This window comes from Falco rusticolus, chromosome 1 (genome assembly GCF_015220075.1).
Source record: "Falco rusticolus isolate bFalRus1 chromosome 1, bFalRus1.pri, whole genome shotgun sequence".
NCBI classification, from domain to species: domain Eukaryota; kingdom Metazoa; phylum Chordata; class Aves; order Falconiformes; family Falconidae; genus Falco; species Falco rusticolus.
Genome location: NC_051187.1, coordinates 7,501,322 through 7,518,201, shown reverse-complemented (window position 1 = coordinate 7,518,201; position 16,880 = coordinate 7,501,322). Strand labels below are relative to the sequence as shown.

At 48.0% G+C, this 16,880-nt stretch overlaps 1 protein-coding gene across 3 annotated transcripts in view; it reads left to right on the top strand.

The window, feature by feature from the left end:
* The window catches only part of HID1 (HID1 domain containing), a 31,780-nt gene that overhangs the window by 12,581 nt on the left and 2,319 nt on the right, over nucleotides 1-16,880 (top strand). For 2 of the 3 annotated variants that reach the window (XM_037407706.1, XM_037407719.1), the window contains exons 4-19: nucleotides 1,135-1,248; nucleotides 4,025-4,131; nucleotides 4,613-4,729; nucleotides 5,430-5,652; nucleotides 6,073-6,129; nucleotides 6,231-6,371; nucleotides 6,789-6,879; nucleotides 8,115-8,266; nucleotides 9,556-9,634; nucleotides 10,298-10,462; nucleotides 11,616-11,843; nucleotides 12,350-12,483; nucleotides 14,233-14,280; nucleotides 15,525-15,605; nucleotides 15,984-16,075; nucleotides 16,404-16,562. In XM_037407706.1, coding sequence (XP_037263603.1) covers nucleotides 1,135-1,248; nucleotides 4,025-4,131; nucleotides 4,613-4,729; nucleotides 5,430-5,652; nucleotides 6,073-6,129; nucleotides 6,231-6,371; nucleotides 6,789-6,879; nucleotides 8,115-8,266; nucleotides 9,556-9,634; nucleotides 10,298-10,462; nucleotides 11,616-11,843; nucleotides 12,350-12,483; nucleotides 14,233-14,280; nucleotides 15,525-15,605; nucleotides 15,984-16,075; nucleotides 16,404-16,562 — 1,988 coding nt within the window. The remainder of the gene's footprint in view (nucleotides 1-1,134; nucleotides 1,249-4,024; nucleotides 4,132-4,612; nucleotides 4,730-5,429; nucleotides 5,653-6,072; nucleotides 6,130-6,230; nucleotides 6,372-6,788; nucleotides 6,880-8,114; nucleotides 8,267-9,555; nucleotides 9,635-10,297; nucleotides 10,463-11,615; nucleotides 11,844-12,349; nucleotides 12,484-14,232; nucleotides 14,281-15,524; nucleotides 15,606-15,983; nucleotides 16,076-16,403; nucleotides 16,563-16,880) is intronic. The other variant, XM_037407714.1, reaches the window with a different exon arrangement.

Here is a 16,880-nt window from a genome sequence, read left to right as displayed (position 1 = left end):
TGATGGAGTGATGGATGACAGAGCTCCTGGAGAATGGGTGCCTCCCTCCTGTAAGGGAGTCTGCGTTGTGTACAGATCTGATGGTTTGTTGTATGTCACCCCATTCTGGATGTAGTGGTACCCAGAGCCTATAGGGACTTTTTTCTGGCAGCCAAGGTGATCTTAGCAAAGATCATTATTGGAAAAGAAATCCGCTTGGACTGTAATGCTTGTCATTTTTTTCTCTGACTATGAGTCCAAGTGAAAGCATCTTGCTCTCTGGGCCTCTCCTTACATCCGGGATCTGTTTGACGGTAGTCATCTTGCTGTCACAGAGACAGAAGTCGGAGCCACACAGGCTATTATCTCCGTTGGCTGCCTGTTAACAGAGCCATATGTTGTGCACAGGCTGAGAGAGGCCTGGCTGAGGTAGATAAGCTCCTGCTATTCCTGCTCCATGCCTTTCCCTCCAGCACCAGTGTGTGGTGGGGAAGGCTGCCCATCCAGGATGTTATTTGACAGGCAGGATCTGGCAAGGTTTCCCGTGGCAACAGCTGCAGAAGAGTAGCCATGCATGATTTGAATGATTGCTTTGAATGCTGGAGATGGCAAAATCCTCTCTGCTGTCATGCTTGCTCTGCCATGACAGGCTGAGGTGGCCCCTTGCACGATGCATGCAGCCTCTCCCATTCTGTTGCCTCCGGTTCTGGGCAAACCACACAGGACTTTGGAGATTTTACACCTTATTGTTGCTGGCTGCCTTCTTCCTATTGCTGTGCACCATCCAAATCACCTCCGTGACTATAAAGCTCTCTTCTCTGTAAATGGTTCCCTTTCCTTTTGTCTTCAGTGAGACAAGCATCTCAGCATGGCAAGCTCCAGTGCTACTCTTCTGTTTCCCTACCATCTCTAGGCCTTTGTCTGCTCAGTTTGGTGACATTAAACAGCTTGTTCCTGCTTAGTCATCACCTTCCAGGGGAGAATTATTTCCTGTACTGAATGGGGTTTGTGTGGTTTTCCCTCTTGTTCCTTTGTAACATCTTGTTTCCTTGTGTGTTCCTGGGGAGCTATCTTCTCTTGCTGTGTTACACTATTGTTACTGTGTGCTGGTTGTTAACCCTGGGCTGACAATATTCTTCCATGTTTCTCGCTTAGGGAGATGAAGAGGATGAAAATGCCCGGCCATTGGCCGAGTCGTTGCTCCTTGCTGTCGCAGATCTGCTGTTCTGTCCAGATTTCACTGTGCAGAGCCACCGGAGGAGCACGGTGGTAAGTTGAATCATAAGATTATCTGCATAGATGTAGATTAGCTGCATGGTAGGGGGTACCCTGGAAAACCCCAGCAGCTTTTCTGCAAACCTGCAGGCAGGAAAATAGGGAGTCACTGAGCATGAACCCATAGTCACTAATACTGATCAACATTTTGGGTTCACTCTGTGATGTTTGTGCCTTCCAAAACAGATGTTCTGTGACAGCTGTGTGAGTCTCAGATGGAGTGGCTGGCTCTTATCCCTGCACTACAGCTCACCCCTCAGGAAAAGGTGGTTGTGCTGGCAAACAACTGCTCTTCTGTTGTTGCCAGTGGAGCAGAGACCTTTAGCACCTTGTTCCTTCCACTGGCAATTTCGTGCAGCCCGGGGCAGGAAGCAGTTTGCCTAATTGCAGGTGCTGTGATCTGAATGAGTGGATGGTCTGCTGTGTCCATCTCCTCTCGCTCTTTGTATCGTTGCAGCAAAGACAAATGTGTTCTGATCCTTGTAGTGACCATCCTTACTTCAGAGGAGTTCCCTGAAGCAGGGAGCCCCTACCAGGTGGGCTGAGGACAGATTCTGGTGCATCTCCTTCCCTCCCTCTCTCTCTCCCCCCTCACCAATGACTCTCTGGTGTTTCTAGTAGGTCCAGTCTATAAAAAAAAGTGGGCAGCCCTCCTTTTTGATATAGCTGTGAAGTAAATTAAAAATGAACATGCTAAACCGTGGTGTATTTGATGGCTGCAAAATTCCCTGAAAAATCTGAGTAATAAGTTGCTTGCTTGAGGTGTCTGAGTAGCAGAAACAGTTGAAATCTGCGACCTGGGAATGAAGGGGCAAGGCTGGAGCAGAGCTACCCATGTGCTGAGACTAATGGGAGTGAGGCTGAAACAGATGGACTTGCTGTCTGGTGCTGTCACTTGGCATGGATTGCACAAGTTGTAGTGACAACAGTTTTTCCTGGGAGAGCACCCCTCATCGCCCCTGTGATTTCACCCTTGGCAGCAGCCAGCCTAGCTTTCCAGGGCTCTGGGCAACTTTGAATTAGACACTGAGATTGTGAATGCTTTGTTCCTTGCTGTTAGCTGCCTGTCTACTGCCTCCAGCCTCTGTAGTCTTTGCCTGGTTGTCTTCCCTCTCTGGATCTGGTTTGACCTGCACTCTTGGGCCTGACTGCAGGGTAGGAGCAGAGAGATGAATACAGCCACCTCATGCTCATGGTAGAATGACATGTAGCCCCAGAGATACAGATGGTGGTGGATATTTGCTGAAGCAGAATTGGGTAAAGAGGAAGAGTAAGAACTGGGAGGGAATGGGCAGAGGAGACCTGGGACTGTTTGCCCTCCTACTGAAGTCAGCCCTGGAATTACAGCTAGAAACTGACTCCCTTTGTCATGTGCAGTGCCCGTGTCTCTGTGTTTTAGCATTTACTTGTGAGCTCTTTGAAGGCATCAGCACCTGGTTTTTTAGGCCTGGGGAGCTGCTGTAATGGCAGCTATTAACATGCTGTCTCCTCCTGGTGTTCCTGCTTAGTCACACATGGTAGAAGCAGGTTTGTGGATGTAATCGCATTTCTTTCCATGAAGCCTGTGCCTGGCAGGAGATGTTAAAGATTTGATCGTGGAGGGAGGTCTTGGGCACTCCAGTCTCAGCGAGTGTTGTTCTGAGGAGCTTGGTAAGAAACTTGACAGTAGGTGAGCTCTGGCCTATCTGTAGGAAGTGAGTAGCAAGGAAGGAAAAGCTCAGGCTGAGGAGAAAGCTGTGGTTGCTTCCATGTCAGCAGTAGCTGCTGACAGCATGCTGCTTTTGTGGTAGTCGTGGTTAGGGTGGTAAGTGCATCTTGGTTGCCCTCAAGCCCTGCTGAGATCAGTGCCTTTGTGGGAGGGAGGTTATGCAAAGGGAACCCAGAGCAATGAGGAACAGTCCTTTGATCTGCTTTCCCCAAGTGCAGGGAGGAAAAAGGGCAGGTGGTAGAATTTGCTTATTTAAACCCCAGAAGAGAGACAGCCAAAGTGTGCCAAGTGCACTTGATGCAAACATATTCATCTGGACTCTTGCTCCTGGTCATTTTTGGAGGGTCAGCAGGTGATTTTCAATGGCTGCTTGTCTCTGCAAAGCTGTTTTAACTCTGCCTTAACTGACCACGACAAAGAAGGGCAAATTGCTGCAGTTCATATCCTCAGGTTGCAAAGCAAGAGTTTGGGAGTCATGCCAACAACTGTCAAGGGACTGGGAGTGTTCTGGCTAAGGGAAATAACATTTTTTGGAGCCACTTTCTTGCTTTCCCTCTGAAAAGCAAGTTGCAGCCATATCCACTTTTGTTATAAACAAGGGTTAATTTGCTGCTCTCCCTGAGGCAGGGTGGAGGTGTTGAGCAGGGCTGAACCCCTGTGCGGTGAGTTTGATCTGCAAAGGAAGAGCCCTGACCTGAGCTGTGTTTCATGAGATGTGGAGGAAAGGACAGGCGATGGTGATGCATCCAGTAATGAGAACAGAATGTATTTTGGATCCTTTGGCATTGGGTGACCCTTCCCAGTGGAGGTGGCTAGCACTGCACCTTAGCATGCTCGAGTAATGGTCTTGCTCTGCATGGTCCTCAGTACCTGTTGAAGATGAAAGGCCCTCTGTCAGGGGTGCTCCCGGGGGGGGCTGGTATGCACTGTCTGAGTGTCTGGATGCTTCTCTGCTGGTTTCTTTGCTACTGCTAGAGATAGGGGCTGAACTGTCTGGGATACCAGTAGTGCTGACAGCTCTGACTCTTGCCTTCTGTGGCCCAACCTCCTATTCTCCCACAGGACACAGCAGAAGATATCCACTCCATTGACAGCTGTGAGTACATCTGGGAGGCAGGAGTGGGCTTTGCTCATTCTCCACAGCCTAACTACATCCACGACTTGAATAGGTAAGAGGGTCTGCAAAGGCAGAATGGAAGGAAACTGGGCTCAGGAGAGAAGGATCTGGGGGAGATAGGCTCTCCTTGCCTCCTCGGGGATCAGATTCCCAGGGAGCTTTCTACTTGCTCCTTTCTGAGCTAACAGGACTGGCAACAATAACAAAAAAACCAGCTGACCTTTTGAATAGCTTTTTGTAGTATGATATGGGAGTCAGAGTGTCTGTGACAGGAACTGGCAAAGCATTGCTGCTTTGAAAATGCCCAGGAGCTCTACTGTATTTCTTTTTCATAAAGCAGCAATTCTGCTGAGCTTTGTGCCAGTGACGTCAGTATTGCTTATGAAATGAAATGGGCTTAGCTCTGTGTGGGGAGGTCTTTCTAGATGGGACTGAGCATTCCTTATGTGTTTGTTGTGGTAAGTGATTGTGCCTCCTGTGCCCAGTTCCTGCTCCTGAATGGCTCCAGGCCTTGGCTTCTTCCCTTCTTTCAGGACAGAGCTGCTTAAGCTGCTGCTGACCTGTTTCTCTGAGGCCATGTATCTGCCTCCCTCCTCAGAGAGCAGCAACGCCAACCCCTGGGTTCAGTTCTTCTGTTCTGCGGAGAACAGGTGAGGGTGTGAAGGGTGGGGGACTGGGTGTTAGGGGAGAAATACCTTCAGATCTCTTCCACGGACTGCGTTGGTAACGGGGGACCATAGGACTTACTCCTCCAACGTCTAGGAGCTTTACCCTTTTTCTTTGTCCCTGTCTTACGTGCTCCCCATTAGCATCTCTGCTTAGTAGGAGTTATTCCTCAGCAGCAAAAGGAGAGGTTGAGCATGGTGCTCACTGGAGTTTGCTGCAGGACTGATCCCTGTCCCCTGGGAAATGGCAGATCCTGTTCCCTGCTGTAGACCCTGTTCCCTCGTGGGGGTGGTGGCATGGCACTGCAGTGGGTGGCTTGTGGCGTTGGTGGCGGCTGGGTGCTGCCCTCTGGTGACGTCTCCTCTGGGACTTTCAGCTCCTCTGGTGACAGTTGGAAAGACAGTTTTGTCTTTCTAGAGCCTAGAGAGCTTTGAGGTTCTTTCCCCTTTGGATTCCTCTGGGAGGCCACACAGCCTTTTTCACCTCCCCTTCCCTCTCAGCTGTAGTTCAGGAGACTGGAGCATCGGTTCTTGTTTCTGGGCTGCTCAGTCGTGGGCCATTGCCATAGGTTAGAGAGGATGATTATTTTTTGTCATGACCCCAAACACTTGGAGAGAGATGTATGTCCCTCCCCAAGGCCGAGCCTTTTGCTTCCTGCTTCTGAGAATGTTTTCTCCTCCTCAGACATGCACTTCCACTCTTCACCTCGCTCCTGAACGTCGTCTGTGCCTACGACCCGGTGGGTTATGGGATTCCTTACAATCATCTGCTTTTCTCTGACTACCGTGAGCCGCTGGTGGAGGAGGCAGCCCAGGTGCTGATTGTCACTTTGGACTATGACAGCTCCACCAGCTCAAGTCCCACTGTGGATGGCACAACCACTGGCACAGCCATGGATGATGTGGATGTGAGTGACGCTGGGATCTGTATTTGCTGCTCTCCTGAACTCCCTGTGGTGCCCTTATACCAGCTTGTATTGAATGCTGACCTGTAGGGCCCAGCACCACTCCTCCTTGTAGGCCGTTATCTCTGGTCCAGTCCTGCTTCTTTTCCTATAGGTCACTAAAGAGCTGTACATAACCAAACCACTAGGTTTTGGTCACTGACTTAAATCGGGAGTGTGTAAGTGAAAAGCCTTAAATCAGGAGTGTGTAAGTGAAAAGCCCTTGACTTTACTGTTCCCTGAGGTGCGCTCTCTCCTAGCATATAAAACTGCGTCATTCAGAGCAGAAAGCTGAAATGGGAGATGTTAGCCAGCGGTTACCCTTTGACTTCCTGAGCATGCCTTGCTGCCAGTAAGTATTTCACTCATTTTCTTTGAATGCAGCCTCCTGGACCAGACAATCTGTTTGTGAATTACCTCTCAAGAATACACCGAGAGGAGGTAACGTACTCCTGTCCTGAACTTTTTTCCTGCCTGATTTCATGCTGATTGATTGTGTTAGTCCTTGGCCCACCACAGTCTCTTTCCTGGTCCGTTGGCAGGATTTCCAGTTCATCCTGAAAGGAGTGGCTCGCTTGTTATCAAACCCGCTGGTCCAGACCTACCTGCCAAACTCTGCCAAGAAGATCCAGTTCCATCAGGAACTCCTTGTCCTCTTCTGGAAACTCTGTGACTTCAACAAGGTGTGGATCTGCTTCTTTTTGAGCTTTGCCCCACCCTGCCCGTTGCCCAGAGCTTGGAGTGGCTCTGGCTGGACTGAGCCCCGGTGAAGGGATGTGGGCAGGTAGTTAGCAATGATGCTGTGGTACTCTGGTCAGCAGCACTGCTCCTTGCTGCATGGGCTGGGGAGGGGTCTGGCTGTAGGGGCAGCATGGGAGGGAGGCTGCAGCTCCTGAGGGTCAGGGTTTGAGGCAAATGCTGGAGCAGGTATTATAATAACTCTGCAAATAACACTGGAGTTGAAGAGCTGGTGCATACTCTAGTCTTTCTAACATTCTTGAGAGACTTAATTGGCTGGAGGCTGTCTGTCCTGAGTTCTGCAGATGGGAGATAAACACAAATATGCTTGTGATTGTCTGAAATACTCTCATTTCTTCCAGAAATTCCTCTTCTTTGTGCTGAAGAGCAGTGATGTTCTGGACATCCTTGTCCCAATCTTGTATTTTCTCAATGATGCCAGAGCAGACCAGTGTAAGTAGGTTATTTTCAATATTTGGGATGATCTGGGCTTGACAGTTGAGCTAGAATGCTTTTAAGATGCTTCCTTCCTACCACTTAGCTGCAATAGCATCTTGAGTGCGTGTTTGTGGCATTCTACAGGCATGGAGTGGTTCAGTTAGCTGGGGTTTAATGTTTGTAGCATATGAAAAGCAGGACATGATCACAACACAGGGAAGGGAGATCCTTAGCATGTGTGAACTCGTTTTGAGTCCTTACGTTGAAAACTGTGTCCCTGATCCCATGGAGTGGGAGAAATGAGCATTGTCCTCTTGCCTTAGGAGTAAATTGGGCATAACTCCATCACTGCATAGTAGAAAGTAGTCAGACCTTTCCTACTGTGGTGATGGGTGTGCATCAAGAACATAATGAAAAGTGTGATCTGTCCACGATTTAACGTTGTACTGGGCCCACAGATGTGCTTGGGAAGGATACTGGTACTGGCAACAGAGGGAGCTCTCTGTGGGTGTCATGGTTTAACGCCAGGTGGCAACTAAGTACCACACAGCTACTCACTCGCTCACCCTGTGCCCAAAGGGGGTGGGGAGGAGAACTGGGGGAAAAGGTACAACTCGAGGGTTGAGATAAGAACCATTTAATAACTGAAACAAAATAATAACCATTGTAACGAAAAGAGGAATGAAGGGGAGAGGAATAAAATCCAAAGAGAAAGGAAATAAAAAAAATGTGCAATACAGTTCTTACCACCCACTGACTGATGCCTAGCCGGTCCCTGAGCAGTGATCGGCAGGCCCTGGCTAACTCCCCTTGGTTTATATACTGAACATGACGTTCTGTGGTATGGAATATCTGTTCGGTTAGGTCGAGTCAAGTGTCCTGGCTGTGTCCCCTCCTAATTTCTTGTGCCCCTCCAGCTTTCTCACTGGCAGGGCCTAAGAAACTGAAAAGTCCTTGACTTGGTATGAGCATTACTTAGCACACTGATGTTTTTAGTTGTTGCTATCAACGTTATTCTCCTACTAAATCCAAAACACAGCATTGTACCAGCTACTGATAAGAAAATGAACTCTATCCCAGCTAAAACAAGGTAGCGGGATGTCCTTTATCAGGATGTTCTGGTCTGTGCATTTTTTCTTTTGGTCCCATAGTGTTCCTTCTCTCTCCTTGACTGCCCTTCTGTCTTCAGGACCCCACCAGCCTCACTGTGATGTGTGAGGTTTTTTGTTGTCTTTTTTTTTTTCCTGCAGCGCGAGTGGGCTTGATGCACATTGGGGTCTTTATCCTCCTGCTTCTCAGTGGGGAGCGTAACTTTGGGGTTCGACTCAACAAGCCGTATTCTGTACGAGTGCCTATGGACATCCCTGTCTTCACGGGGACACATGCAGATCTACTCATCATAGTGAGTATAGCTCCAGCAGTTCTTTTCTGTCTCTCCTAACTGTTTCATACCTCCACAAATAATTGTCCTCCTTCAATATACTTGTCCTTCCTACTCAGCCCCACTGAGTAGCCAGAAAGTGCATGGGATGCATCCAAGCACCGGTGGGGTCTTTGTACACTGTTAACATGAAGTGATGTGTCTGGTAGGGCGCGTGTGTATGAGATGCAATTCCATCTACATGAGGTGATCCTAAATAACAGGATCCTGGATGATGCTGGACTGGTGTCTAAAGGACTCTGGGACTGGCTTGAGTGGGATGGGTGCATGGCCTCTATCAGACTTGATTGCAGGTGGGGAAGGCAGGAGGTCTGACTGCATTGCTGGCTCTGTCCCAGGTAACCAGAACTGTGTGGGACACTTCTGTCAGAATGGGAGCAACAGTGATACCAAGCTCAACCCTTCAGCTTTGGGTTGCTGCAAGGTTTCATTCACCTTTCAGTCTGTAGTGCCGAGGGCCACGATGCTGCCTACAAACAGCTGTGTGTTTTGCAGTACCAGCCTCAGGTGGTACCCTCCTGTCATGTTAGTGCTAGTTTACCAGAGAAGAATCTCTCAGCAGCTTCTGATAAACCTCCAAATGGAGATTCCCATTAGAAGGAGTAGGAAGAAATGTGCCCACCAGAACTATTCTTGACACTGTGTTTTGCTGTTACATTCCATTAATCTTGGACCATCCCTGTATTTTCATTATGCTGCAGGCTTTCTCTACAGGCATGCCAGTTAGAGGTGGGAAGGCCAAGACTGGGAATGTCTGAACTGGTTGTGAGGCAGTTGAATCTTCCTGTGTCTGAGGGTATAGCTAAGAAAAATAGGACAAACATTTGAATTAGAAGTTTGCACTAAAATCAAATGTGAAATGATTAGTTTTGTGGCATTTCAAGCAGCTATCATTAGGGTTCAGAGTCAAAATCAATGGAGGTGAAGATGTTTCTTATTTCTTGGCGGTTTATTTTTGTCTCAGGTTGCCTGTGCGTTTTGGAACAGCTCACAGTCAGTTTCTGTTTGTAGTGTTGTAGAACCCTAATCATGTCCCCAAAGGATTCCTTGTAAATGAAAGCTTGTACTCCTGGAGCTCAACTCTGCAGTGAGAGCAGCCTTCCCCACCTGTGTAATTGTGGAGTGTGCAGGGCCCTGCCTAGGAAGGAATGGTGTCAGGAAGCGATTACTGTGGGGGTGGCACTGGTTTTGGTTGAGAGGGTGCTTTCAGTACGGTACTACCTTGCTCAAGAACTCCTTCCTTACCGTAGGTCTTTCACAAGATCATAACTAGCGGGCACCAGCGGCTGCAGCCTCTCTTTGACTGCCTGCTCACCATCGTTGTGAACGGTAAGCACTGTGCATGGTGTGGAATCACAGCCCACAGAGGCGACAGCTCTGGCTGCTCTTGCTCCCCTCTCCCTGCGCTCCTACTTGTGCCCCTTAAGACGGACCAGTGTCAGTGGCTGCTGCTGGAAACTGATCCTTTCGAGTCTGGAGCTGGAGGTGCCAGCTGCAGATCAGACCTGCCTGCGGGGTTATTGCCTGGGCTCAGTCAGGTGGGGCAGAGGGTGGGATGGCAGAGTCCCTAGAGCCCCTCTGGGGTGGCAGAAGGGCATTTGCCAGAAGGCCCGCTGAGGGTGGTTGGTAGTGCTGTTCCTTTCCAGCAGGGAGTGCCACCTTCCCGCAGTGGTGTCCCTTGGGCTTAGTGAGTGTCCAGGTGGCTCCAGTTGTGTGAGCTTTTCAGGAGGCACACCAGAGATGATGTTACTAGTATAAAACTACGCAAGACTCTCCAAAGGCAGAAATGCCTGCTTTTACTAGGCAATTTCTCAGTTTCACTTTTATATTTGGAAGTGTTTCTGGGGGACCCTGTTGGGCTTATCTATTCCATGAGGCTTTCCCAGAGGTGCAGGGTGAGAAGGTGGTAAGAGCAACATTTTTAGTGGTGTACTTATGTGAATAAATAAACCTTGGTTCTTTCTTCAGTTCTAATTTCTTTTACTTCCACAGTGTCTCCGTACCTGAAATCTCTCTCCATGGTGGCTGCTAACAAGTTACTGCATCTCCTGGAGGCTTTTTCCACCACCTGGTTCCTGTTCTCCGCTGTCCAGAATCACCATCTTGTTTTCTTCTTGCTGGAAGTTTTCAACAACATAATTCAGTACCAGTTTGATGGTAAGAGACTGCTGTATTTATTTGGTTTGCATTTGTTTAGTCCAAGAGAACATGACATGAAAGTTCAGATGAGAGAAGGGGAGAAGTGTAGAAATAAGTTACGTGGAGACTTGCCGAAGATCGACAGGTTAGTAGGTAATCAGTGTTGGCTCCTGACCCAGACAGATTGGGTTAGGGCAAAATGAGATGGCAGCTAATTAGCATAGCCTCAGCCTTCTGCAGACCAAAAGATGAGGTGGGCAGAGGAGAAGAAGTAAGGAAAGTGTGTGTAACGCTGAAGTTGTGCCTGGCTGGATGCTGCTGTGAAACGGCTCATGTTGCTCAGCAATGTAGGTGGGAGGACAGAAGAATTTCCATCTCATTAAGTGTTTAAAAGTGCCTCCCAATTCTGCTGTGGCAGGTCACTGGAGCTGAAGACCAAACAGCCTCATCCAAACCAAGTTTGGCACTTGCTGCCTTTCTGGGAAATGCCTTATGCTTTCCCTCTTAAAAGCATGATAGTCTTTTAGTCTTTTACCTTTAAGGGGCTCAAAGGCCCCTTAACCCGCTCAAAACTTACTTGCTTTAAAAGTGCAAATCGGGAGTGGCCATTCTGCTTCCCTAATGGAAACCTTGCAAGTGGTGGTTGCCAGATCCTCAACCAGCCTTTGTGGCTGTGACCTTGTGTTTTATGTTAGAGGATGGTTTAATTCTGTTCTCTGCCACCTTGCAGACAGTAAGAATTCGGACGTTTTGGCTCTGGTATTTCAAGCCTGTTTCTCCTCAAATGGAATGCCTCCGGTTTGTTTTGTGAAGTCTTTTGGAGATGGAGAAATGTTGAATCTTGGCTAACAACCTTTTCTTCCATATAGGTGCTAGTATGTGGTTTAAACTGTTCTTTTTCTTCTCCGTTGTTTGAATGTCAGTTTCTAAGCCGTTTCTTGTCGGCCTTCTAGCCTAGGAAGGATTTCACTGAATGTCCTGCACTGCTTTGTAATGGATAAGACTATATCGTTCTGCTCTTTTTTTCTTGTGCCATTGCCTTTATGGGTGGAAGCATGGTTCTCTGAGCTCGTGGGGTCTCCACAGTCACGCTTCGTGTGCCCAGTGAGCTGTGCTGTATTGACAGAGCTCTTTGAGTCTTTTCTCCTCATTTTGTTGCTGTGATTCCCAGGGAACTCAAACTTGGTCTACGCTGTTATCCGCAAGCGGAATGTATTTCACCAGCTCGCCAACTTACCCACAGACTCGCAGTCCATCCAGAAAGGTCTGCAGCGCAAGAAGAAAACTCCTGAGCCTATTTCTCGCACTAACTCCCAGGATGGGGTCTCCATGGAAGGGTCACGTCCTGCTGCCCCTGCTGAACCAGGGACACTAAAGACAAGTTTGGTGGCTACACCAGGTGAGCTTTAGTTTACCTTTGTAACAGGAGAGAGGTTTGTTTTCTCTGTGAGATACTGTGTGGACTCACCCTTTCACTGGGTGTGGAAGAGATTAAGAGTTTACATCTCCAAATGACTTACTGCCTTTCAGTCTCAGTTTCAGATCAGTTTGCCCAAGCTGATCACAAGTTGAAGTAAACTGTCTTGAGTTTCTCTTGTCTCAGGCTTAGTGTCCACATGGCCATTTGTCCTAATCGTGATGTTTTGCCTCAGTTTAATTATATCAGTGTGAACCTGTGTTTCTCTTGCACCAGGGAGTGTTTTCCTAGAGGCAAACAAACTCCTTTGGGGTGGTGAAATCAAGGCTAGATCTTGCTTTACCTGTTGAAAGGAGAGAGTTTCAGATGTCAGCAGAGGTATAGGGTGTCTCTGCATGGTAGGGCAGAGAAGAATCCCCTGCTTTTGAGAGTATTTAAATCACTTGTGGTTTTGAGGTGTTTTTGTTTCTTGCCCCTTTTGAACACAGGCATTGACAAGCTCACGGAGAAGTCACAGGTGTCGGAGGATGGGACCATGCGTTCACTGGAGCCTGAGCCTTCACAGCTTCCACTAGAGGGTACCCCACCCTCAGCTGTCAGTGATGGGGAGCCCTGGAGTGGGGTAAGGGCAGATACTCTGGTGTGTAGGGAAGGTCTAGGTTGTGAAATGAACCAAAAGGGGGACTTAGAAGGAGAGACCTGGTTGGGCCACTGAAGAAAGGCATCATATTAGAGGCAGTATGCCCACATGCACTGCACTGGAAAACACCATGGTTCAGAAGTACTCTTGCATCATCTTGGGTGTTTCATGTTTGTGCTAGTGACACAAGAGCTAGGACAGTAAAGGAGTGAGCTTTCTCCACGGTGGAAGCAACTGAGCAGCAAGTGCATAATTGCAAAGGGATGTGTTCCTGATCTGGAGGCTTTCAACTGGGGTTCTGACTGCTGCTTCTTTTTCCTCGCCCTTCTTTCTGGGATGGAAAGCTCTACCAGAATCTTCTGGCTGGCTGGTGTTGTGAACAGTGCCCTCAGAGTGGTGGCTGCTTGGCCATGTAGACAAGATGGAGGCTTTGTGGTCTGTGAATCAAGGCTGTGCTGATCTCCTAGGCTCTGGTGGCAATGTCAGCCTTCTGATATTTGCTAATTTTCCTCATCAAGAGCTATTAAACTGCTCTCTTCCAGTTTCAGCGGAGCAGTAGTCTTTTATTCCTCTCTGTCAGCTCCTCAGTTCGTGTCCTTTCCTGGCCAGTATCAAAAACCTCTAGGCTGTCTTGTAGGAAATTGAAGGCTGCCCTGCATGTCCTCTCCTCCTTCAGCAAGTCCACATTTATACACCTAGTGCTACCTCATGCTCTGCCTGAGCATTTGATGTCCGGTGAGTTTCAGTGAGAATGTTGCATCCACTTGCACATGGGAGGCATGGCTGCCCTGTGGTGGAAGGCATAACTTCCCCAGCTTTTCACCTCTTAGTTTTCTCTGGGATGGCCAAATTGATGCACCAGCTCTCACTGGGTGCAGAGCAAACTGGGCAGGAGTAGATGAGCTGGGCTGGGGATGGTGCATTTTATCGTGGGCTGCTATGGACCAGTGGTGCTACAAGAATCTTCTGGTCTGTTTTGCTGTCGACATGCTTTTGGCTGGGACAGTACTGTAGAATCAGGGTCCCAAGAGGGGGTGTTTGCAAAGGCACTGCAATCTAGCAGAGCAGGCTGAAGACTCCTACATTCTACCCTTATGTCCTGATCCGTTCTGCTTGCGTGTGAGCACATGTGGGCCTTTAGTCTCAGACAGACAGTTGCCCAGTAGCTGCCCTGCCTGGCTCCAGCAGTGCTGTTTACATATCTGAACATTTGTGGGCTGGTGGCCAAGAAGGAACCAGGAGGTGGAGGGCAGTGAAGCAGCGGGTGTGGGACATGCTCTGGGGAGAATCATCACTCCTGTTACATGGCACTTCAGGTAGCACACCTGTCTCCAGGGGCTGTGGTGTTTCATACTATCTGAACATTGTCTTTGTTCTGTGCTCCAACATGTGTCCAACCTACTGAGCTGAGATAAATTAATAAGAGATGCTGGATAAAACTTTAGGATACCCACCCTTACGACTGATGTAATTTCCTTCCTTTATCTGTTGAAATGTTCTCCCCTTATCAGTCATAAACGTTTCAAAAGTGTCTCATAAAATGTTCAACAGTCTCCGCATTTCAGTGTAATTCCATTGTACCTTTCATAAACGTGTCAGCTGGCTGCCAGCATTTGGATGGCAGCTGTGAAGGGGGCAAGGGCTGTGGGAGAGTGAGGAGAAAAGAGGAAGAGGGTGGGGTCATCTGAAGGAAGTCAGAGTTCTTTATGTTTTTATGAATTTTATTTTTAGAAGCTTGATGAGGACACGGCACTGAAGCAGAACAGGCTGAACGATAAGGTTGTACCTGCAAACATAGCAAAATAATATTGCTGTTCAGATTTTTAATGAACTGGAATGAACGGAATTCCCAAATATCCCAGAGCCAGTTTTACTTACCCTTCCTGGCCTTTCCTGGTACCAGATGAAGGCCCCCGGTCAGCAAGATGTCTTAAGCACACAATTATGTTGTCATTAAGTGAGATCTTGGCTGAGAACTTGCAGAAGGAAGATTTTTCTTCTTCCAGCAGCCCATGAAACATAATCACGGGTCATTACATCACTGTGTCCAGCAGCTGGCTTGAGCTGTTCCCCAGTCAGAAAAGTACTGGTATAGCACTGTCAGCTTCCAGTGGATTGCAGCACAGCTCTGCCCCGAGCCTGCTGTTTCTAGTTGCGAAGGTGACGTGTGAATGAAGCCATGGATGCAGAGGTGCAGGGTGGCTGCTGGAAGGAAGTGCTCTTCCCATTTGTTTCGTAGAAAAGTCAGCTCTAGGCTGTAGTAATGAATGGTCAGGGTGCATTGCAAAATCCATTTTTACCTTGGGCAGAGATTGATAGTGATTTTAAAGGGTTATTTCTTTCCTTCCCGCCATGAATATGGAAAGCCAGGATGCTGCTAGTGTCTTCTGTATAAGAGAAATGAAAACAGAGTGATGGTGAGAATAATAAGAGAGAATTGGGCATTTGACTTTTGACCAGAGCTTTTAAAAAAGTGTCTAGTGATGGTGTTTGTGTTTGAGGGTTTGAGTGTGTTATTCCTGAAGGGGAAGGGATTGTTAGGTAAGAGTTTCTGAGACCCCACCCTTGGAAAAAATCTGTTTTAAGATATTCTAGGATGGACACCAAAATTCCTAGAGATAGTACACAGAGGTCTGAAAAGCCTTTAGCTGTTTAATCGCCATATTAAAAGAAAGCAGCATGCCTAAACAGTCTTTTTATCGGTCCCATTTTAACTCTCCTGCTGTGGATTGTTCCAACAGTGTGTCAGTAGTGGTGACTGGAGTTGTGACCTTGCTGCGTGGTCCTACAGCTTAACTCCATCAAATATTGCTAATCACTGAGTCGAAGCATGTGGTTTCAGTGAATGAATGTCTGGTGGGTTTGATCTGTTCTAGGGACAGGCTGAGCTGTCTTTCCCAGCAATGCTCTGGAAAAGCTGCAGGGAGAGTCAGCAGAAAATGAGTTGTATTTCTTGTTCTTGTGTGATTTGCTTTTGTTTTTGGTTTTTTGTCATGTTTTTTAAAAATAATATTTATTGATAGGAGGCATCACATCCCCGACGGGATCGAAGGCGTCTCTCTAGTGCATCCTCCAGTGGACAGTGGGCCCCAACTCCTGACTGGGTAAGAGAATCTGGACAGAGAAAATAAGTAATGAGGCAAAGAGTTGTGGCAGAAATGCCACACACACCTTTCCTGTGCCAGCAGAGACTCCCGTAGAGGAGCATTTCCTCATGGGAAATGTATTTGACGTATGGTCAAAGCTCCAGAAACTTACTGCCATCTGCGAAGAAGTATTTTGTTTTACCTGTTTTAAACCAATGCCCTGCTAGCTTCATTGAGTGGCTCATAATTCTAGTGCTCCAGGATTTATTGTGTTGCTGTTGTGCACTCAGATCCTCCACCACCTTTTGTGACACTTTATAAACCTCGTTTGTTGTAGATATAGTGGAGATAATTGTAGAAAAACTCCTAAGGCCCTGTGGGCTTTTTGACTTACAGGTGATGTCTTGGAAGTCGAAGCTTCCTCTGCAGACAATCATGCGGCTCTTACAGGTGCTGGTCCCTCAGGTGGAGAAGATCTGCATTGACAAGTACGTACATTTGCGGAGGGAAAGGGCTGTGCAGTGTGTGAAGAGTTCTGTGAGGTTGGCAGAGTTTGAATTGGGAGGGCCTGCAGGCGAAACCTTGTAAAGTATAATTGAAAGCGCCACAGTCTCAGCAGAGGTGATGTTACTTTCCTTGCCAAGCTTCTTGTTTGTCTGATCCCTTCTCCACTCTTTTTACAGTGGAGAGTACATGTGTTCTTGGTGGCTGTGGTTGCCAGCTCTGTGTCTGTTTTAGACTGGTACTCTGTGCTGCAGCAGTTTTGGGGGTGACTGTGTGACATGCTAAGGATGTTCCTGATCTGTCTCTTTGCAGGGGTCTCACTGATGAATCGGAGATCCTCAAGTTCTTGCAGCATGGCACACTGGTGGGGCTGCTACCTGTACCTCACCCCATCCTCATTCGCAAGTACCAGGCTAACTCGGGCACTGCCATGTGGTTCCGGACCTACATGTGGGGAGTTATTTACTTGAGGTAAACCAGCTGGGTGTGATCTTACTTGGTCTTTTCCAGACTTTGCAGGGGGTGGCTGTAGAGAGAATTGCATGCACTTGGCCAGCTCTGGGTTGTGTCATATTTACAGGATAGAAAGATGGTGTTCCCTTGGAAAAGACTAGGATGAATCAGCTGCTCCAAAACTTCGAGCAGGTGACGTGAAGGGAGTTATTCTGGGAGTACTGCTTGTTTGGGAACTGGCAGCAGCAGGGAATAGAAAAGCTGCCTAGAGGGGATGGTGCAGGGATTTCATGCAAAGCTGTGGCTTTGTGGGTTGTTGTAGGTACTGTCATCTCT